Genomic DNA, 24,082 nt, shown 5'->3' with positions numbered 1-24,082 from the left:
ACGCTGCAGTCATTTTTAGCATGTCTAATTTGAAAGGGTGTAATCGAATCTGTCACTGTATTTTAAGCATGAAGTTCTTCAGAACAATCATTCTATTGTCCAAGGGCCATTGGAGCTTGTTGTGATAAGACTTTTTATTTGTAATAACATATAAAATGTATCTCTCCCCAGGAAGGAGAATGCCCACAGTTTCTAAACCCTGACCCTTCAATAATACCTATGGAGTACCAAACAACTGTGTATTTTGAGGGAAAACATCTAGATTATTATCAGGTAAGCAGATTAATTCAATGCTAGCTGTCATTTGAATGCCTCTTAAACTGCATCCACACCCCTAAACTAAAGCGTTAGTTCATGTGCCTTGGATATCCTGCTTGTAATTTAAAGAAAGAAAAGGGCTGCACATTCAAGTTTGATATAATATTGGTTACTGTGGTAGAGTCATCACCAAGAGAGAATCGGAGCTGGAGAAAATACTCTAACTATTAAAATGGAGGGGGCATTTAAAGAATGTAAGCTGGACCTGTTAAAACACTGGACAAATATTTTTCATGTGATGAAATGAGAGGAGCTGTAGGAATTGTGAATGTTTCACATCTTTTTCTAATTAAATACTTGGTGGGTTTTGTTGCTATTGTTCTAGAATGACATCACTTGGTGTGCTTAATTTTTTTAAAGTTTTCGCCTTCAAACACAAAAATGCACTCATTAAACATTAAATGTTTCTTAGTTTGGATATCATCTTTCACTTTTGTGTGTGTGTGTGTGGCCATCAAGCCAGAAGATCAGATATTTTCTCACCCATAGCAAAGGCTTCTCTTTCTTAGTACTTACTTCCAGAAAATAAATTATAAAGTCTCTAAGTCAGATAGACCCCAGGGTTTTAATTGTGTTATCGTCTAGACAATGCATAAAATGTTATTGTTAGTGGGATGAAAATGAAGCTTTAAAACCATTTTTAGGCAATAGCTCAAGTACTGTTATCAGTTTCTATTCTTTGTTTCTGTGTTGTCTTTGTATAAATGGGAATTGATGATAGATGCACTGGGGAGTGCATCGATTTCTTTTACTACTGGCCATCTATCATGGGAGAGAAGGCTCTTCTTTTTGAGGGCTTTTTTTTTTTCTTTTTCAAATTGGAATGCTCTACATCTTCTAAATTCCTTTTGTCGCCTTTGCTGCTCCTGACAAGGGATGGAAAAGTGTCAACAGGCCTGAAGAGTAGCAATATAAGAAGGGTATTTATTCAGAGAAGTGCAAAAAGCAACCTGTAAGCACCATGTAAAGACCATGATGAGTGTCACTACTATAGACATATATGAAAACTGTGCTATACAAACATGTGTTCAAAAATAAACATTTTTGTTTTAAGACCTTAAAATATATGCAGACAGTGGAATGCAAATTTGGTGAATTTGGTCTGTTCTCCAAGATGCCAGAACTGATCCCCGGTAGGACATCTGGCTGTGTGCAACATGTGGCATGCAACACCTCTCCTACACTCACAGCTAATTGAAAAGTATTCTGGAGATTGTATTTGTATTTCTTTTGCTTAACATTGGCAAGAGCAGTTTTTCTGCCCAAGAGGAAAATCGTTTCCTGCTCCCTTGTTATAATTGGACGAGCCCTTTCTGTCTCTAGAGAAATTCAGGGCAGATGCATAATCTAGATGTGCTGAATTTGACTTCTAGTGGACCCTTGTCCTCCAAGGAGAAACAGCAGCAGGAATGCAAAAACTACTTCATCTAGTTTATTATTCTATGAATAAGCAGTTTAATCTTTCTGAACTACTAGTAACAAAAAAGGGAATGGAGAAAAGGCTGCTGGGGTTCTTAATTCTGTGAGATATCAATTTCATTTAACAAATGCAAACACACATCCTGTGGATTTGATGCTTTGTCATGGGTAGCAATGTTTAACAGTTTGCCTACAGAATGTATTTATTTAACTTGGAACTGGGAAGGCTTATGAGGAGTTCAAGTCTCTGTAGGAAGCCAAGGTGAATGCATAGTCCCAAAACTGGAAATATGCTGAAGGGCAGTCAGTGTCAAATGATGTCAGAGTAATTTTTCTTGGGTGGGAGCAATGTGAAAATGTCATCTCTGTCGTGGGGTCAACTCCATATATCCTGGTACAGAGGTGCATTTTTCAGTCAAAACAAGAATGCCTTTAAGTGACAGGATTTCAACAAACACACAGTGCCTACAGCTGTATACACAGCCCTTTAATACATGTGCTAATAGACAAATAAGGCATGAAATAGTTGTAATCACAGAGACACTCATGCCTGTGGGAATATTCTATCTGAAGAAGTAACTTTGATGACTGAAAGTTCATTTGAATGAAGGGCATAACTTACACTCAGCCTTTGGTAAACATTTCATGGAAAACAGGATGGCTCAGGAGAAGCCATGGATGGATATTTTGTAGGGATTGGCCCACAGCCCAAATGCTAAATAGCATTTGGCTTCTCATGTGGAACAATTTTGCCACAGGATATGCTAGGCATTACAGCATCTTTAAAGCTAGCAGTCATGCAGCTATGAGCACATTTAAGGTCTTTATTGGTTAGGACATTGGTATATCCATTTTCCTTCTGTTTTCCTTGCCTAAATTCTTGCTTAGAAAAAGCAGAAAATTAATGTTGTGATGTCACTTTGAACTACCAGTTCTATTATCTTGGTTTAATCTGTGCTTTACTTAAAGGGGTGTTGGACACCCAGCCTTGACATGGGTGACTGAGTGCACTGTCCAACATTTTGCATATAAGAATCTTCATCTCTAGGTGAAGATGAACATTAAAGGGCTTACTTAGTGAGTAGGACAGGTAAATGGCTTTAAAAACTGCTGTTGCTGGACTATATAAAGAATTATTTCTATACTGGAAATATAGAAACTGCTATACTTCTGCTGAGGGTGGAAGTATAAATTCACACGTTTTGTATGCTCCTCTAAACTTGTAAATGCTTAAAGTACAAAGAATAAGTCTCCTCATCATAGCTTCCACTGGAGGGAAATAGCCTAGAAGAGGAGGAGCTGTTGACTGTTCTTCTGCCACTCCTTCCTCTGAAAGAATTTCAGTAGGAAGGAGAGAGAAATCCAAGCTGTTGTCATTTTTGTGGGAGTGGCGCCATCCAGGACAGGCAGAGGGAGGGAAGTCTAGTACTGATCAGTCATATTGCATGCAATTTCTGAGAGGCATTCTCCAGCTGAGTCCTTGAAAGATTGGCACAGTAGGAGAGACAGATGTACCAGCATCAAGATAACCTTATTAGCCCGCCAAAGATTTTCGTTAAAAGTAATTTCCCATTTGGATTTGTCTTTGTCATGTGTGTCTGATGTGTAACCTGCTTCCTGGTGCTTGCTACATATCTCTTGCCCCCAAACTATGACTGTGAGCTCTGCTGCCTTCTGCTCAAGAGCCTGGTAAGCAGCTCCTGATTTCAATGCACTCCAGGTATCAGCTGTCACACACACCACAGCTCTCCCCCTCTCCCAGAGCCCGCTGTTAAGCATGTGGGAAAGCCTTACACAGGAGCAGCAGAATTTGAACACTTATGAAAAATACGTTATATTAAAACATGTGGGGCAAGGAAAACAAGGAAGCATTCCTATAAAAAATAATTGTAAGGAGATGGTTTAAAACCTGGACTATGTATATGTTTTCTGTAAGGCAGAATGGGATGTAAATTTTCAGACCCGGCTTTTCAGAGCTCAGGCAGTAGCTTATTTTCTATATCTAGCTTTCAAGAAGGAAGAAGTAAAAGATTTGTTTTCTTCCATAAACTGACCACCCAGAGTCTCAAGTCTGTCTTAACCTTTATCTGGTTAGTTGTGCAGATACACGTTGTCCTCCTCAGCCCCAAACCTTGGTGGGCTCATGTCCACTGCCCAACCTGTCACAGTGAAGGTGCAATAGGAAAGCTTTCCACTGCATTATTTAGATAAACCTGCTGTACCAGATTAATTAGGTAAAACCTAATTACCTAGGTACCAGAAGGTACCTGTGTTTCCAACACTGAAGAAGTTGCTACAAATGAAAACGGTAAGATGCTCATACACAAGACATAGATGATAGCAGGAGACAATGTACTAACCTTTGGAGCAGAAAAGAGGAATCAAGTAACCATTGTGTTTTCGCCGGCTGTACTCCAGACTCAGATGGCTCTGGTCAAAACCAGGGACTGCATCCACAGTGAAGTTCTCAAGAAGTTCAGCAAGGCCAGTGAGAAGGTCCTGCACCTGGGTTGATGCAGAGGGGGCGTTGAATGGATTGGGAGGAGCCTTATGGAGAAGGACTTGAGAATGAAACATTAGATGTGAGCTGGCAATGTGCACTTGCAGTCCAAAACCATAGTGTCCTGGGCTGCGTCAAAAGAAATGTGGCCAGCAGGTCAAGGGAGGTGATCTATCTTCCTCCAACCCACTCTCCTGAAACTTCACCCGGAGTATAGCATCCAGCTCTGGGGTTCCCAGTACAAGAAAGATTTGGACCTGTTGGAATGGGTCCAGAGAAGAGACATGGAAATGATCAGAGGGAAGATGAGAGCTGGAGTTCATCTCCTATGAAGAAAAGCTGACAGAGTTGAGGTTGTTCAGCCTGGAGGAGGCTCCTGAGAGGCATTTTTATGGACTTCCAATATATGAAAAGGGCTTATAAGAAAGATGGAGAGAGACATTTTACCAGGGCTTGTAGGGTTAGAGAAAGGGGTGACATTTTTTAAAGTGAGAAAGGGTAGTTTTAAAGAGATAAGGAAGAAATCTTTTGCAATGAGGATGATGAGAGACTGGAACAGGTTGCCCAAGAAACTTTTGTGTACCCTACCCCTAGAAATGTTCAAAGCCGGGTTGTATGGGGCTTTCTAGGGAAAGATGTCCCTGCCTATATCAGGACTGTTGGACTAGATGGTCTTTGAAGGTGCCTTCTGACCCAAACCATTTTGTGATTTTGTAAAGGCGAAGGTTGTCTTGTCCCCAAGTGAGTTGTGATTTCATAATTCTTTACCAACATTAGTGTATGAAAATATCCTTGCTACTCACTTCTCTCTGGTATTCTTCTGGCAAAGCTGTTTGCATGTCTGTCCTATGGGCAGGAGACTGACCCAGCACAGAAACAATGTCATGGGATGAGGTTTTTAGCCAGCCAAGTTCTTTGACTGAATCACAGAGCAGCCAAGCTGAGAGTTTTGTCAGTGCAGTGGAAGTCAATATGTGCTACAGACTTAAGACAGGAATCAATAGATTTAGGATCTAGGGAGAAGAGAGGGGAGGATGTCTAGGAGGTAGTAACACCCTTAAATTAGTGCTGCCATTGAAGACAGTTCTGTGGAAATACAGCTGGAGTCACGGTAAGGCTGAAGAAAAGGCAGCGAGAGCTGAGAGATGTTCATTGCAGTTTCCCATGCAACTCTTGCATGGAAAACTCTGCCCAGAATCCCTACAGAGAAAACCTTTAAGGGCAGAACTCACACAGCTCTGTAAATAACACATCTGATGTGTGAAGCCATCCAGTATTCACATCTCTCAGCTTTTTCTTATTGCTCCCTAAAACAGAGTGCTGTATATGATCTTGCTTTCCTTGAACTTCTTGGTGTGCCTACCATGAATGAATGTTGGGGGAGTGCAGCAAAGTCACAGATTGCTCTGGCTCAGCTTCTCTCTAGCATTGCTTTAGAAGATGACTGTAAGCAGTTAGCCTTCTCCATTTGGATTTGATTACTTCCAGTGCTGAACAAGATATCGCATGGTGATATTTTACTATGCTTGGTGATGCTATACAAATTCTAAACTGAAATTTTCTCATCCTTAGGGTAAAAAATTTGTGGTTGGAAACAGCCAATTTGAATTTGAAGCTCCTGTTGATGAGTCAGATGAAGGAAAATTTTCATTCGTGAGTAAAGAGGTAAATGTGAAAATATGATTCACCTACCAAATATGCTCAGTTCTACTTCTAAACTTTTCCAGTAGCCACATATGTCCAGAATTACATAGATAACATGTGTTTCCCTCAGAAAAAAGTCACCTCTGATGGAGATTCTCCTTTGGCAGTAGTAGTCAAAGTCTACCATTTTGGCTCAGAGCTCCTGAAGTCTCCCCTTAAAGCCCCCAATCTTTCTTCCTGATTTCTCTACCTGTAACCCATGGAATTATTGAACTGTCTCTGGAGGAATTTGAGACCACTACTGTTTTATTATTCCCTTTTTATGCAATCTAGTGAAATCATTGAGGATAAAATGCAGGAATTTCAGTGCCCTCCCTCTCCACATTCCAATTCATTATCTTTCCCATTTTGTATCTGTAAAATGGGAATGGTAGGAATGGTAACAATATGCTGTTGCTTGGCTACCTAGTAGTTATGCTTCTTTCACTCTTGCTTGTTTTATTGCGAAAGGAAATAATATTTTAAAAATTGTCTATTTTCTAAGCTCCAAGTTTGACTCACAAATGTTATGCTGACTTTATATCTTACAAGCTCACTAACTAGTTTTGAGAATTAATGATCATTTATGCATCATCTGTGCCTAGCACAAAGCATTTGCTTTATCAAACGCCTGTATTTTTATTTGTTCTTCTTGTTTCCCAACAATTGTCATGGCTGCTCTTTCAGCATGAGCAGAAGCTCATGTCTTGGAGCATGTGAACCTTGTGATTTGGCTGTAAAATGAGGAGGCTGCACTGTAAAAGATGCAAGAGATTTCCCCTCCATGTGGTGCGAGTCTGCTGTGCCCACAGAAGTAATGGGGCCAGATGGTGTGGGAAGGGAGAACTCAGCAGGGTCAGCAGCTATACTTACTGCCTCTGAACAGCACTTTTGCTGCTTTGATACTTATAAGCAAATGTAAATTAAATTAATGAAAAGCAAGTATCCAGATATTGCTGTCCCTTGGTACTTGAAAATTCTAATTGTGAAGGATTAGGCCCATTAAAGCATTTTTCTATAAATGTATCTGCCCAAGATGAAAAAAAGCCATAAGGCTTGGGAGAGTTTCTAAAAACCTTTACAGGTCTGATTATTGAGAATCATAGAAAATACACTAAATTATCCTTGCCAAATGAAGATATAAATATCTCTATTATGTCATCTTTTCTAGTTTTCCTACAGTGCAAATGAGACCCTACAACTTAACTTATCCATAAAAACAGATAAGGTCAAGATTGACAGCAAACTGATGGGTAAGTATGAAATATGGGATTAAAGGGAGATTAATTACAGTAAACAGAAATAAATTCCTTCATAATCTGGAGTCTTGTTAATAAGAATGTTTGAAGGTTTTACTGGTTTGGGTGAAACAATTAAAGCTGACAGATCAAAAGTTATTAATGTTAAACCAATGCATTAAACATCTGTGTTGTCAGCAAGTTTGCCAGGGACACCACCCAAGCAGTGTGGTGCAGTGACAATGCTGGAGGGAGGGGATGGCATCCAGAGGGACTTTGGTGGGTGTGAGAGCTGGGCCTTTGCAAACCTCGGGAGGGTCAACAAGGCCAAGTGCAGGGTCCTGCACATGGGTTGGGGAAATCCCAAACACAAATGCAAGCTGGAACATGAAGGGATTGAGAGCAGTCCTACAGGACATGACAGGGTGGACCCAGCAATGTGTGGGGGCAGCCCAGTCATATCCTGGGCTGGATCAAGAGCAGCGTGGCCATCAGGGTGAGGGAGGGGATTCTCTCCCTCTCTCCCCTCTCATGACACCAACCTGGAGTGCTGCACCCAGCTCTGGGCATGCCACATAAGAAGGACATCGTGGACCTGTTGGAATCAGTACAGAGTAGGAAGGGCCACAAATATGATCAGAGGGCTGGAGCAGCTCTCCTGTGAGGAAAGGCTGAGAGAGTTGGGGTTGTTCAGCCTGGAGAAGGTTGCAGGGAAACCTTATTGCAATTTTTCAGTACATAAATGTCATTTATGAAAAGGATAAGGACAAACTTTTTTGCAGGACTGTTGATAGAACAAGAGGTAAAGGTTTTACACTGAAAGAGGGTAGATTTAGACTATATACAAGGAAGAAGCTTTTTAAGGGGAGGCTGGCACAGGTTGCTGTGCTCGTTTCAACTGGGGTTGAGTTAGTTTTCTCCACAGTGGCTAATACAGGGCTATGTTGTGGATACCAGAGAGATGGTAGATGCCCCATACCTGGAAACATTGAGGTTCAGGCTGGATGGGTCTCTATGCAGAATTACAGAATTACAGAATATCCTGAGTTGGAGGGGACCCACAAGGATCATCAAGTGCAACTGCTGACTGTATACAGGACAGTCTCAAAAATCACTAGATCTAGCTGAAGATGTCCCTGCTCATTGCAGAGATTTGGACTAAGTGACCTTTAAAGTCTCTTCCAACCCAAAGTATTCTGAGTTTATGATTCTATAATTTTCAAGATTGCTTTTGCTCTGAAGTGCAATCCTAATAGCAAAGCTTCCCAGTTCATACTTAAGTATGAAAATTAAACACTTAAGCATTTTGATTTTTTCTTTCATTGATCTTTTCCTTTCCTCAATGAACTTTCCTCGTCAAACAGCAGAAAGAGGATCCTTGTCACAGCCACTCATATGGACTTTACCTGAAATCTCATCTCTTAGCTGTGTCTCAGTTCAGACAGGTTCTGCAGTCCCTATGTTAGCTGGCCATCAGGAAAACAGAAACATTCAGTGTGTTTTCAGCTCATTATCTATTCATTCGTTTCTATTAAAAAATAAATTAAAAGTTATAGCACAAAGACTTGATCTCTGATAAAAATCTCTTTATGAATATAAATTTCATTTCTTTTCAACATACAATAAAGAAGCAATGAAGCCTAGTTCTGAGGTAAGAAAGCACCCTTAAAATCAATGGAGCAGTATCTAGGACCTACCTTACATGTCTTTGGACTGACATTTAAGGCAGAATATTGGCTAACCTATGAGGCAACTCTCTTGTTACTTACATGATGGGACAGCATCAGGAAAATACTAGTACCCCAAGAAATTTCCTCTGCAGAATAAATCTTCAGACCATTTTTCCAACAGTACAATATTTAAATTTATTCCCTTTCATATTGGCAGCATGAACTATGTTTTTAGAAGATTTTCCTTATGGTTCTGTGTGCAGTGTTAAAAGACTTAAAAGAGGACCTGGCATGAATTTTATGGGGAGGTCATATTACAATCTCAGACTGTCTTAATTTCCATTCCAGAGGCTGTCATATTTAAAACTGCAGACTTTTGACAAAATATTCCCAACATCTTTTTTCCAAGTCAGGAAAAAACATTAAAAACAAAACAAAACAGAAAAGTGGCTAAATCATTAAAGAAATGTTATCATTCAAATTGAAATATAGAACACTTCCAAGAGGGGACTCGAAAAATTATCAACAGATGTCTCTTTTCAGTATAAAAGGGATTTTTTAAAATCCAAATTCTTTCTGACTTTCAGACTCCCTTGCCATATGAAATCCAGAGCGTAATGTGTTTTTATGCATCTTGAAAAGAATTGGCTTTGGGTATATGGCTGCTGCTGAGAAGCACCTTTGAACCTGCCAGTGAAAGAACCCTTTCTTTGTATGACACTTAGTGAATACTAAGTTATGATAGCATTTTTACATCTCGAGCCATCAGGGGTTCTGAACAGTGTGAAATCCAATATATCCCTTTTATCCTTTGTCCTTTTATCGATGATATCACAGCTGGTATCTCAAGGTGATGGATAAGAGTTGGAATCTAATGAGTAGCTTGCTGCTGGTACAAATAATGAGCTGATCAGTGAACAAGGGGAGCAGTTAATGCTTTGAGGCTATCGTGGCTTTCTTCATTGCATTTAAGCAACTGGATGTGAGGGACATCAAGATTTTGCAGTGCTGACATTGACATTGTTTACTGAGGGGTGGAACAAGAATCCCCATCCAGCCAATGAAGGGTAATAAAGTAATTCAGTAAAGATATTCCCATGCTGTATCTGGTGGCCATGTGGCTGTCTGGGTGGGAAATGCAAGGTTTGGGAAGCCAAGGGGAAGATTTGCTCAACACTATTTCCTGTTCAAGTCTGTGCAGTAGCAGTCTTTCAGAGTCCTGGAATGAGAAAGCAATCTGCTTCCTATAAAAGCGATTCCCAGTGAGGAATCTTGTCCTTGCCATTGTCCACAAAGCAAAGAGCAGCATCAATGGGCTGTCAGTCTGGTGCTTTTCCCCAGCACTATATCCACAAAACAACACAAAGAGTGGATAACTGACACACAAACTGCAGGAAATATTACTTGGTTTATGTTTGTTGTTCAGTGCCTTCCATATTGATGTGCTCAGTTTACAAAGTAAAGGATGCTACTCCTGCTTTGTGCTCATCAATTCCTTGGAAGTTCAAGATAGAGATTGAATCAAATGGATGCTCTTTCTCATTGATTCATTTTTACAAATGCCAAAGTCCCTCAGTTTTGCATGCACCTCTAATGTTTCTTCAGCTGATTTTGTGCTTGTAAAGCTACTTGAAATCAAGTGGATATGCTGACTATAGGTAAGAAAGGGTTAAAATCAGGCTGCATCACTGCATTAACTCTTCACTGTAAGGGAAAGAAAAAAACCTGTCATTATCTTAAAGACTAGCTGTGAAACTGAATGCTGAGGGGTTTAAACATACAGCATTTAGAGAAAAACTGCCTGTATGGGATAACATGTTCTCCTGCAAGTGGCAGAGGCTAGCCAAGATTTGGGCATCTGCAATATTGTTCATGCCTAGCAGGGGAATAAGGCCACTGCTGAAAAAATAATGGAAAACTAGCATTCTCATTTTACTTTTCATTTCACTAGAAATCTGACATGGTAGTCTCTTGGAATTAGATTTCAAGAGCTACTGCTGCTGCTGTTATCTAGGAAGATAGCAAGTGTATTGAAATACTACTGACTGGAGGATGGTTTTGCCAATGTCCTTTGTAGAGCCCTGCTCCTCTGAGAGTAAAAGCTTGTTTTAAATAGATGCTTTTAATGGCCTTTACTAGATGCATCTCAAAAGGATTTACTTTTGTCCACATCTGTTTACTTTCCTTTATTTCCTGCATCTTTAGGTATGAATCTCTTTCAAAAGATTTCAGTGTCACTGAAGCTACTGTTTCTTGGGACTTAATGAAGGGAAGGGGAAGATGTCGAGACTCTGTCTTGTATACCCCATTCCCATCTGCCAGCACATTTAACTCTTGAAAGAGCACAGGAGGAAACCTAAAAAGCTTTCTGCTGTTCTGCTAAGTTAAGTTGATTTACAAGACTCAAAAAGTGGCAGAGCCTCAGTGGCAGAGGGTGAGAGGCTGTGTGGCCAGAAACACAGCAGCAAAGAGCAGAGAGAAGCAAGGGAAAAAGGAGCAGAAAAGCAGGCAGCAAGATGTTTTCCTCTTTACAATAATCACCCCACCTGTCCAGGGAGGCACAGCACTCCCATGCTGGGTAATCTGGGCAACTTGCTCACTTTCCCTAGAGAAACGTGTGGTATCTTTTCTGTGTGGTCTGTTTTCTTCTGGGCTTGTTCTCAAGTGCATCTCCATATGGTTTTTTTTGTAAGCCCAGGCTCTCCTTATGGTGTTGAACCACCGAGATATGTCTCAAGGCTTTGCATCTATTTGGGAAAATTAGTTTGATTCAGTGACTGTGCATCATGCTGGAGATTGATGGGGGCCAAAACAAGCTTAGTGTCTGGGACAGTTGGTCTCTGCTTCATCAGTTAGAGAGATACAACTATCAGACTTGATTTCTTGACTCAGAAAAGCTAGAACTAAACCCCACTACAAAAGGAACAAGGTGTACACCAGGATGACAGTTCAAGACAAAAGAGAAAACAAATTCAAGAAAATAGAGGAGAATGAAGAAACACAGAGGTACTAACTTGAACAAAGGTTAACATTTTAATAAGTGTTAACTTTCTATTTGGTTCAGGCATGAGTAATGGTTATGGAAAGTCCCAAAGGTCCTGGAAACAGCCTACAAAGGCAGCTCTCTTCCTTTAATCCTGCAACTGGCAGAGATCCCATGCCAGCTGATGCCCATCCCTACTGACACCCATGCAGAGTCTATACCTTCCATATCTGACTTGGGATGCTCCAGGAGGACCTAATTTTTGAATTAGTCTTTAAACAATTTTATGTGAGGTTAGTCAAAGTAAGGACTTTGTACTTGAATGTTTTGACAGTGCGTGAGTGACAGAAATATATTTGCAGACTAGTCATACTGTGCACATGGATAAATGTCAGGTTTTTCCATAGGGAAAAAATAAAATTTTCTCTCCGCATCATTCAGAGGTTAAGCACAGACTGCACATATTACTGACGTGACTCTACTGAACTTTAGAGCATTACTTTTCCTTCCGAAAGGACACTGAATATCCTTGAAAGAGAGAGAAACATCTAAATATGTTTGCTGTTCATCTCGCAGTGACTCTGTACAACTGCTCCTACGGACGAAGCGACTGCAGCCTGTGCCTGGCTGCCCGGCCCGAGTACAGGTGTGTGTGGTGTGAGGAGGATGGCAAGCCCAGCAAGTGCCTCTATGAGAAGCTCTGTCGTGCTGCCCCCACCGACACGTGTCCTCCTCCAGAAATCACTGGTGTAAGATTGCTTTTTTCCTCTCCCTACCAGCATAATATTTTTCAGGAGAAAGCAGCCGAGCAAGATCATACTGAAAGGCAGATTTTTTTTTTTCCTGGGGTGTTAAGTAAGCCTCTGAAATAGCTGAAAGGAAATAATGTCAGTAGTGATGTGTGTGAGAGATTTGTAAAAACTCAAAATAGAGACTGAATGGAGTCTTTGAGCCTCAAGCCTTGACCTTGCTGTATCAGAAGCCAGGGTAGCAGTGCATGCTTAAAACATGGCATTTGATTCTTGCATTCTTAGCATGGATTTTTTTTCTCATGAAGCCCTTTCTACCTGAAATGAGCCTGTAAGAGATGTTCACTGTTCCTGGAACTACAAATACATAACAGGTTCTTTTACAGGCTTCAAGGTAGACTTTTAAATAGTATTAATTAAGGGAGCAGATTGTTTCTGCGTCACAAAGTGTTCCCCAGGTGTCAGTGATATTTTTCAGTCCACACCAGCATCAAATCCAAGGCTGTAGGAACTGAATGTAAGAAGTCAGAGAGGCCAAGTGTGCACCTGGCTTACTCTGCAGTTGGAGCATTCACTCAGGGTCAGGGAAGATTGCTGTCCACATTGGTGGATCAGCAGGCAAAGAAAGTCATAAATCCGTGTGCTCTCCAGAAACAAGCCAAATGCTGCTTTTATGGACATAATTGTTGAGAAAAGAGTGATACGTGCTTCCACTGGGCAAATCTAAATTGCTGCAGCAGTAGTATCTGCACTTAGAAACTCTGACACACTGTTTGATGAGAACACATCCCAAGCCATCACAAAATGTGATAACTGTATGACACAGGTTGAGAGTTGTAGCAAGGATGTTTCACTCAGTAGGAGCTGTGTCTGAAACCTGTGGCTCAAACTGGTAGAGACTCTGCATCCCTGGAGACTGTGCAGTTAGAGGTGCAATGTGCCTACTGGCACACCTGCAGTTCACTGAGGAGGGTTGGCCATGAGGGTACATCTAAGAAATGTCTGTTAAACAGCTGAAGTCTGACAAGGAAGGTAAATACCCTAGCAGCTTGACAGAATGTGTGGAGAATACTTGTGTAGCATCTGCGCCCATGATTTAAGAAAAAAGGAAAGGAAAATCTAAAAAAAAAGTGTTTTCACCTGGGATACTGTTTCTACATTATTGTGGATTAAAAAAAAAAATACTAAAATATTTTAGGTTTCCAGACCTTTCATTAGCTTTAGATTTAGTTATGTTCATACTAACATTTGGAAAGAGCTAGACAAATAGCTGAGTAACTTTTCAGCTAGTTTGTTTCTGGGTTGAGTGCAGATGGACTGCCAGTGGCTAGGCAGCCAGCAGAGGCAGGCACGTCGCTGTGCTCAGACTTGCTTAGACCTGAGAGACTGATTCTGATGGAGCAGGCACTGAAGTGCAACCTCGCTCTTCTTGATGGCAAACTTGCAGCTCTCCAAAGCTGAAGACCTGAAAAGGTCTTGCTGAAGGTGCTCCAAGCATTGTGTAGGAAGGCAGCAGGTTATCCTCCCAACAAATAGTCTGAATTGAAGTGCCTGTTAGGGCCATATTCCAGTCTGAGCAGTCCACTGCAACTGCATGATCTTCTCTGTCCTCATTTTATTTGCAAATTACTTGGTTAGCATCAGCCCATGATGAAGCACCCTACCATGAGATGCACTAAGGAAAATCAAGGGACTGTAGGAATTTTTGAAAACACTATGTGGGGCAGCACTGTGTGTTAGGAAAGGGCACTGCTCTGCTGTGAACCTAAAGGGATAAAATCACAGCAACAGAATGGTGGAAAAGCTCTGTGGAAGGATTGTGAGAAGAGTGCAATGCATTTGCTTTTCAAATTCACAGTACTTCAGTGGAGGAAGCAAACTTAAAATAGAATAAACACCAGGCAAGAGTTTTGTACATAACAGTCTGCCACAGGAGACATGAAATCTTCAGCTGTTGAATACTAGTTCTGAGCTAACAGATTAATTAACATTAAAAAGTTGCATAGCATGTTTTTTGTTTGTCCTACAAGAAACATCTGCATTTCAAATGTTGGTAAGTCAAAGTAGCTTTAAGTAATATAGAAGAGCAACATAGTCACTGCAGTATTTAATTTTCTTTTTTTTTTTTTTTCATGTCTCTTATGCAAACACAGATTGAGCCAAAAACCGGACCACTAAGTGGTGGAATTCTTTTGACCATAATGGGATCTAATTTGGGAATAAAGGCAGAAGATGTAAAAAATATAACAGTGGCAGACAAGGAATGTGTTTTCAAAGAAGAGTTCTACTCTGTTTCCACAAGGTAATTGATGGATGCTTTTCACAAGATTTTAGAAGAAAAAAGGAACCTCTGAGCATTTTCAAGAAAAGATGATCTTCTTTGGTTACAAAAAATTACCATTTGAAGAAATAACTATTGCTATGATATTCATGCAATATTTCATCGTAACATGTCTGATTCTTTATTTAATATTGTTACAGATTGTAATACAGGAACAAATTTACAATGGTGTACTGCCAGCCTGCTCCTGATTGAAGTTTCTTGCTTACTTGATTGAAAAGCTTTCATAAACTATTACTGCACATATATCAAGATGATTTCTTTTTAAATTAAAGGCATTCTACATGTGCATCTAGTCATTAAAACTTTGCTAAATCTGAACCACAATGAAGCCAAGCAGACAAGATTTATGGGAAAGTAGGGAAAACAAGAGGAAGCTTAAATCTCTTTAGTCCAACCACAGAGGTTCTTGCCTGGGGTGAGGGAGGGAGCCCAGAGCTTAGGTTTAGCTGTAGATGACTAAGTTTCATCTCTAAGCCAACAAGTCCATGGATGTTGAATTGCCTAAGCAGGTTGGTGGATGTTTTATGGGTTACTTGTCACACTCTTAAGGAGTGCCAAAAATTAAAACAGAATGCCTAAATTCTTCTAGGTAGGTATCTAGGTGTTTACTACAGATTATATCAAGCTTCTAATTTCAAGAGGGAAATACCCTTTTGATATTAGCTGATGAAAAGCATTGCAGGAAGGTTCAGTAGTAATGTAAGAGTAATGATGGATTTTTCTTTCATTCACTTTTGAAAGCTGCAGTTGAAGCCTTGGCTTTCTTTTCCTTCCTATAATTGCAATTGTAAGACAGGAACTTTTTGCTGTTCCTGTGGCATGTTATGAAAGTGACTTTGAAGACACCTAAGTGATTCTTTTTTAGCTTTTGAAAAATATTTAGCTTTAGTCAATGTGTGGATTAGGCATTTAGAAGCTTCCCAGGCCTCTAGGACTGAAAAAGGTAAAGAATAGCTGTTTCTTACTGCTTCCCAATTTTATTGCCATCACTCCTGCATTTACATGTACTTCCAACCAGTCATCTTTCCCCATTCCCTATTTTCAGTGTTTGCAAATGCTACACTGAATTGCAACATATCCTTACAAGAATTTCCCCATCCTCTTGGCTTTTTCTAAAGCTTTTTGATATTTTTAAATACATGGAAAGGAGCCAGAAATGAGATGACTGGTTCCTTGTATCATAGCAACATTACTGGTTTCCTAAGTTCTGGCAATGTAGCAATGGGTGAGAACAAATGCAACTTGCATCATGTCATTTATCAACAAATTAGTGGGTTTTGAAGGATGTTCCTGGCTAAGGAAGCTTAAAAAAAGAAGTTGTCAAAATCTTCAAATAGATATCTTTAATTTTTGTATTTGTCTTCCTCTGTTCTTTTTTTATTATTTTTAACTTCTTTTTATAAAATTAAATTTTAGAAAATAATTAAAAGTGCCTTGTCTTGCCCCCCTATCCTTCTGCAGTTAAAAGCTAGTCTCTTTAGGAGACAGTGCCTCCCATGCACAGCAAGATTTAAGACACTTAAGGGTGCTTTCTGGCTCTGGTGATTTAATTGTTGGCCTTGGAGAAGTCATTCTTTGTAGTTTTCCATTAGAAGTGCGGGGGAAGGGAGGCAATGCCAGCGCTGGGAAGGGGAGGGAACTTTTCCAATTAAAATCCCTGCTATGATGTTTCCCCCACAGTCCCCGGCCCCGGCCCCCGACTGCTTTCCCTAGCTTGACATATGGTAAAAATTCCTCCAAAGGCACCATTTCCTGTTTCTGCCTGACATGAAGATACAACTTCCAAGAATACAGTAGAGAGATGATGAGGAACAGGCTCAGGCAGCCGTACACATGCCAGGACATGCAAGAATTCTGAGAATTTTGTCCATTTGCCAGTACCCAGAAAAAAAGTCTGGAGTGATCTGCAGAGGGACTTGACAATCCTTTTATTATAAGTCCTGATTTAAGTACATTATACCCAGTAACTTGAAGTCGTTGAGGGTTTTTTTGCCACTTTGGGATTTTTTAAGAAGTCATGCACTGCTTAAGGAAGAATAGCAATAATCCTGGAGGGAGAGTGACAGAAATGAGCAGTGATCCTCAGGGTGTAGCCTATATGAAACTGACTGTGCAGGCTACAAGCACTGTATACCTCCTTATCTAACTGTATTATCAGCTCTCCATTAAGCATTTGTTCCAGTTTTTGAGACTGTTGAATCCTTATTGCCTTTTCATGCTATTATTCTGTGGTTTACCTGTTTGAAATAATAATTTAAACATCCTAGCTATCACTCAGCAGCAGTGTTAGTTCTAAGGCAGCATTTTCATGGTTAGTGCTCCTTGACATCTGATTTTGCATGTGTTATCTGTCAATTCATTTTCAGAGAACAGTAATTCTGAAGGGATTTTGATCATAGGTGTGAAAAGGTTTGAAGCTGAAAGGTAGCAAGATGTACAACAAAATTATCAGCAGTTAAAACACAGAAAATTATAAGATAGCTGATGGTCTGATGTTTGCATCAAGGAGGTGGGGGGCTCCTTTGTGGGTTTGGGTTTTTCTAACATCACAAAGTTCACAGTAAATCTTGTGTCAGGTTGCAGAGGTTCAACTGACTTATGGGGCTGAATTGAGTCTTCTGAGAAGGCACATCTACTAACAGACTGCTGAAGTGGCTGTGTACAGGGCTCAGGTTTCAGTTTTACCAGCCCTTGGCTAGACAAGCAAACTGTTCTTGGGTGGTTTTGCTGGGAATCTGAGGCAGCACTGGATTACATAGCCTAGGATAAGGCAAAGTTGGTGCTCTTGCTTGCAGTGTGTGTGGTAGCTCACATACATTGCACTGGTATTACAGCTGTTACTTCTAACAGATAAGCTTACATCCTTTCCTTTTAGGATTGTGTGTCAAGTTGGACCAATGAATGAACCACAACAAGGTCAAATTGAAGTTAACATCAATGGAAAACTAGGCAGATCACCAAGTGAAGTATTGTTTACATACCAGGTAAGTGCATTTTTTTCAGAGACCTATTTTATACTTTGTGTATGACATCAGTTAAAGTTAAGCACAGAATTGTTTGTGTTTGTCTTACTGTTTCATCAATAGCACTGTCTTTGAAAAATATTAGAAAACACTTAATTCCAGCATTTCTATACACAAAAGGCACACCAGAAATCAATTCTGATCAATAGATTAACAGTCTCAAAATAGGATGATGTTTTTTGCCATCCAAGTTAAAAAGATGTGGTAAAAAAGCAACTGGAATAAACTTATTCACTAGTGACATAATATCTCTGAAGTATCACTATTAAATAAAAAAGTCAGCACTGCAAAAAATTAGGTATTCTCTAGATACATGGTGCACTATTTTAATCACGATATTTAGTCTAGGCAATTTTCTTAATTAGAAGAATGGATGCAGAGCAGCTGAAGAATAAGTAATGAAGGTACATTAATTTCTTTAATAATTTATTTCATTCAAAAGTATGGCATGCAGAGCCACAGACAGCGTGATGTGTGTTCATATTACTTTTGTGCTTTGTTTTCAGTGTCACTATGAAAGAGAATTTCATTTCTGTGTTAATTGCTTTGCTCTAAACGTGGTCCTAGCTTATAGCTGGTCTAGCCTGGTTTTAGCAGCAAGCAGCTTTATCTGTATCTATGAGGTCTTCAAATTTTATAAGATCATGTGATAGTTGAGAGATTTAAATAATATCAGTTCCCGTACTGATACTTAAAATTACACCTATAAAACTATAAAACATAACTTGTGTGCTAAGCTTTTATCTTCTCCCTTATTTAAACTTCTGTCTCATTAATTCTTGATGTCTTGTGAGAAGTAAAGGAAAGGAGTCAGCAGTGGAATAAGTCGAGAATGACATTTAACTGAGAAGAGGATATTCTTGTCTTCACAAAACAGGCTAGAAGTGGGGTTTCTGTATTTTCCAAGCAAATACCTCCTCTCTCTGGTGATACTGCTGCAAAAATCCACTATCCTTTTTGCTTGAATATGTCATGTGTTCCTTTGTGGAAATGTAGGATATGATCTTAACCAGAAACAATGGTATAATCTTCCATGTGTATGTTTGTGGTCTCTAGGACAGTAAGAGCTACATGAGATTTTGACATGAATCTGTTGGGTATGTTCTGCACCAGTTCTACAATCTGTCTGTGTACAAAGATCTTCCCATGATTTTCATAGAAAACATGTGAAGTTATTATGGAGTGGGTTGAAACCTTAACCATGTAGGCTTTGGTGCCTGTCTTTGGACTTGTTTTGGTGTGATTCCCTGCTCAGCCCATCTGAGAGGGACATAAGGAGCCAGTGCTTTTGACCACTTCAGGGAAAGACTCTTAATTGCCCATCAATGAGGTGCTGGGAGAATTGGCTGTGCATGAACATTACTAGGTGGATGTTTTCCTGCAAGTCCAAGACTCTGAGTCTCTGCCTGCATTGAGATCACTGAAAAATCAGATGCCTAAGCCAACTGTTGATAAAGAGCATTTTTATTTACTTCAAGACTCTTTCCATTTACAATATGGAAAGCATTGACAAATGATACAATTCACACCTTAAAACTGGTGATGTTGATTTCTAGTTTCATTTCTCTTAATTCCACAAGAAAATGAAGCCAACTTTGGACTGTAGGATTGAAGTCAGTATGGGGTGTCACACTGATGTGCACCTCTGCAAGTGTGGCACAAATGCTTTGGTATGAGATCAGACAATCAGAGCAGACAGGTGCATCAGCTAATGTTGGCCTGAAAGCTGCAGTCTTGTTTCAGTGCTTTTTTCAGACTTCTTTCAAAAGACATGCAAAATCTATGCTTTGTGTAAAACCTCTTCCACTCAGTATATACAAAGGAAAGAAAATAATCTTCTTTCCAAGAGCCCCCCTAAAATAAATTTTCTCTTGTGTATTTCCGTTTCTTTGGCACATGATGGATATCCTTCTGCTGGTCACTGTTTTTACTGGGAGCTCTGACCACTTGAAGCAGAATAGTTTAATCTTTAACAGTGACTGTTCTAAATGCAGTGTGTGGCATGACAGAGCAGAAGTGCCCAAGGAGACACTGTAGATGCTCATCCTGGTGTGTCTGTGTATACCAGAGGTATCACCATATACCCCGCTGTCTCAGCCTCGTACTTGTGATTAGTACCTACCACCAAAAGCACTTATCAAGTAGATTGGGCAAAAGAAAGAATTTTTTATATGATGAGAGTGGTGAGTCACTAAAAGAAGTTGCCCATAGGAGCTGTATCTGCCCCATTATTGGAACTGTTCAAGCCAGGTTGCATGGGACTTGGAGCAACCTGATCTCGGTAAAGGTGTCCCTGCCCATGGCAGAGGTGTGGGACTAGGTGAGCATTGAAGGTCCCTTCCATTCTGAACCATTCTGGGATTCTATAAGTAGTACTATGTTTGGCTCTCGTTGATAGCCAGTCTGAACAGTGTGATTTATTTTTAAAGGTGGATTGATGAGAATCAGTAGTCAGAACAACTTGGGGCTCAGACTCATGCTTCTTTCCTGTCTGCCAGCACAGAGCATTTCAGAACTGACAAATGTGCAAGACCTTCATGAAATGGGTCAAAAATCCAGTTAAAAGGGAAGCCATGGTTTCAATTTAAAATTATTTCTGAACAAAAATGCCTTGGTCCAGAAGTGTCTGTGCTGTACAGTAAATACTCTATTTGCTGCACAATAGAAGAAAGCTTTATGTCTCCCTACCCATCACAATTTCTCTATCCAGCCTGAGTTCAGTTTAAATACAGTCCCAATGAAATTAAATTCTGATAACCCAGTCATCCTCTGCTGACATTTCTATTGTTTCACTATAAGCAGGCTCAGGCAATAACCATTCTCCTGTTTAGTGAAATAGAAATGAACTTCTGCTAAATTTTAATATCCAGCTATGCAGTACATCTGGAGCACTGACAGCTTGGCTGGTCTCTGAGCAGGTGGAACAGTAACATAGCTAAAGGCCAGTCCTGCTTTTTCATTTGTTGTTAACTTTATCTGATTTGCTTGTTACTATGGCAGTGAGAAGCAGTCTCAAAGGAAGGAGTTAAGCTTTTGCAATGTGTATGGCCCAGATTTGCTGATCCCATACAAGTGCTGAGTCTTTTCTCAGAACACCTCTTCTTTAGACTCAGGGCACCAGAACAAGAGCTTGTGGCTGGTTCTGGCATCTCCAGCATTTGTTGGAACAATTTTGTGAGGTTTAGGCTGTGCAGGTTAGAATGACTTTTCAGAAAGCTCAAATAAATCTAAGATGGTGAAATTAGAGGTAGAACTCTGCAAAAGTGTAATACATTTCTGAGGTGCTGAAGGTAGTTTAGGAACTGGCTTGGAAAAAATTACTTCTTGTAAACCAGGATGTGTCTTTACCTAAATGAGTAACCAAAAAGAGGAAGAAGGGAGGATAAATTAGAGCTTGTCCTGAAAACATGAACATTCACCATACTGGAAGTTTGAAAGTGAAATGAACAGGACAGTTACATTTAACAAGGTGCACTCTTCCACCTTAATCTACCCCCAAATGTGGCAATTTCCTCTTACATGCATCCATCCTCTGCTTTGCTTCTTGGTGTTTGAAGCAATTGTCCTGGAAGTTCTCACCAGATCAGTACCTCAAGGCTTTTGTGGAGGGTTTCAGCTCTCTCCTTGATTTTTCAGGCAACCCTGATGTATTGAGGCAACCCTGAGTCGTTGCCTCAATACATTCCTTTTACACTGTGGCTGAGGGCTTTGGGTGGGTTTTTTTGTGGGGAAAATTACATGCTTGTTGCCATTATGATTGATGCTGATAAACCACACGTACACAGAAAACTGGAATTGCTTCCAGAGGTTCTTATTTTATTCTGAAGTCTTGCAGTACATCTTGTTTGTGAGTCAGTCTGCATGGGGGACAGGAGGACTCCTGGATAGCTGAGAGTTTTAGTGAAGTTGGCCCTTATTCATGTGGCTGTTATTAGTGTTAACTCTCTGTCCTCTGAGCCATGCATTTATTTACATGTCCCACCATCCAGTACTCATGATTCTGCTTGAGAGCTGCCGGCAATCACTGGATATATGGTAATGCAGACTTTCAGTCATGCATGCTTCCATTTCCCCACCAAACCTGGGAGAAGAGCTCTGTGGTCTTTTCAGAAAATCGTGTGGTGTGTGCCTCATGATAGAAAGGTGCTGCTTTCAGTCCAAAAAATAAGTTGTTTAACACACCAGCCCTTTGCTTAAGTGTCCCATCTGCAGCAGCCAAGGCAGATTGCACATTGCCAGGCAAATGCTCTGCCTGGGCACCTGGAGTGCCTGGAAGCATACGATCAGCTTACCTGGTGTAAGGTTTGGACAAAGCAGCCCCAGAAAGGCAGGGCTCAGTTCCTCATCTCTCTGCTGTTGCAGAAACCTAGGAACTGCCTTGTGTTATGGATGCTGTGACGAGGCAAGCTAGTGGGTCAGGTCAGCCACTGCGGTGAGCACCGGACTGCCAAGAATGCACAGTGGAAATTCTCGGGTTGAATATCCTGTGAGTGGGTGGCTTGTCTGAAAAAACAAGAAACAGGCTCCCTTGAGTCTGAGAAAGGAGGGAAGTTGAGGGGAAAAGAACAGATCCTAATGGCTGGAGTTCCCCACTCAGAGGTTTAATTTAGCTCCTGTGGTTACCTTTATAGTCCATGAAATGACATTTTGACCTCCAAGAAGCTGGCTGGTGTCTACAGCACTTCACAGGCTATGCCTTTTATTTTTGTGAGTATAACATGCAAGAGTTGGCAGAATAATTTGGCTTTCAGTGTGAGGCAGATAATTTTGGTAAAAAATTACTTCTTCAAGAGCCAGAACTTACTGCAGCTGGAACCAGGATGAGGAGAGGGAAGAGTTACTTGTGAAGGAAAGATGGCTGTGATAAAGGCACAACAACAGCATGGCCTGTACATTTGTGAAAATCTTATCTACATCTGTGTGCACTGTCATCAGGTCTTGGGAACAGCATCCCTGTTCTCTGCTTGTGTGGAAGCACAAGAGCCCATTCCTACTTGTGAAGAAGTGCACTTGCATCAAAGGCAAACCCCCAAATGGAGGTCAGTGCCCACAGGAGCCAACAGAAAGGAGCTTAGGTGGCTTTGCCATTTGCTGCCCATCATGTCTGTTTGAACACCTCCATCTGTTGCTGGCTTCCCCTTGTGCTGCAGCTGGCATCTCTCAGCATCACGGGGCCATACTCTGCACCATCCTCTTTTCCCTTCCCAGTTGTCTCTCTGCTTGTAATCTGGCACAGCTGTGTTTTTTCCAGCATCCCCCTCTGAAGCATGGATTTCATGCCAAGGTTTCTGTACATCTCTGTTAGGTTCCTCTCCTCTGTTGCTGTCCAACTGTTCTTGAATTTCTGACCCCTCTTGTGATCCACAGTAGTCTCCTTGGTGGTTTGCAGTTTCTCTCTTTGATTTTCTACATTAGTGAAGGATAAAGGGCAGCCAGTGTTATCTCAGAGGTGTAGTTCATGGGCTAGAAACAGCTTACCACAGATGGATACCATAGTGGACAGTATCCCTTATTTACAGTCATGTCCAGGAATTCTTCTGGGAAAGGAAACTTTGTATAGTTGAGGTTGTGCTTGATGACAGACAAATGGAAAAGCAGAGAAATAGATAAAGAAGACATGCAGAACTTTGGTGATGCTCCATGGGTGTGCACTCCTCTTGTTCTTGGATAGTTTGTTAGGGACCAGGAGTGAGTAGGCTGGACATGACAGTGCAAACCAGGAAAGCTGCAGAGCAAACAAAACAAGTGGAAAAGAACATGAATCAGTCTGAAAAATCTAATCCCAGATGCAAGATGGGTGAGCAAAAAAGAGGCTGGGGGAATGGTTCCCTGTTACACCTCAATATCTTTAATTCCAAAGAAAATTGTGAAAAACCAGGAAACAAAAAAAAAAAAAAAAAAAGAAAGAAAGAAAAAGAAAGGAAAGAAAAAAGGAATAAGCCCATTCCCCGCCAGGTAAAAGATGGGCTTTGATTTGACACCAGCAGACCACAGAGATCTAAAATGCTAGGAGCTCTCTCAGAGAATTTTCTGACTACAAATGGTATTTTTAACTAAAATAGAAGTAAAAAATTTTGAAGTAATGAGACATCACCTTCCTAACTCTGCAAAAAGACTAATTGCTACTCATAAAATATTAAAGATTTAAAAGTTCA

General features: G+C 40.5%; 1 protein-coding gene across 8 annotated transcripts in view; it reads left to right on the top strand.

Annotated features, from left to right (window-relative positions):
* Positions 1 to 24,082, top strand: part of PLXNB2 (plexin B2) — a 252,479-nt gene that overhangs the window by 188,271 nt on the left and 40,126 nt on the right. For all 8 annotated transcript variants that reach the window (XM_030237867.2, XM_030237869.2, XM_030237868.2 and 5 more), the window contains 6 exons: positions 172 to 273; positions 5,810 to 5,902; positions 7,092 to 7,173; positions 12,388 to 12,560; positions 14,714 to 14,862; positions 17,780 to 17,888. In XM_030237867.2, coding sequence (XP_030093727.1) covers positions 172 to 273; positions 5,810 to 5,902; positions 7,092 to 7,173; positions 12,388 to 12,560; positions 14,714 to 14,862; positions 17,780 to 17,888 — 708 coding nt within the window. The remainder of the gene's footprint in view (positions 1 to 171; positions 274 to 5,809; positions 5,903 to 7,091; positions 7,174 to 12,387; positions 12,561 to 14,713; positions 14,863 to 17,779; positions 17,889 to 24,082) is intronic.

This window comes from Serinus canaria, chromosome 1A, assembly GCF_022539315.1.
Source record: "Serinus canaria isolate serCan28SL12 chromosome 1A, serCan2020, whole genome shotgun sequence".
In the NCBI taxonomy this organism is placed as follows: domain Eukaryota; kingdom Metazoa; phylum Chordata; class Aves; order Passeriformes; family Fringillidae; genus Serinus; species Serinus canaria.
This window is presented reverse-complemented; position numbering and strand designations above follow the sequence as displayed.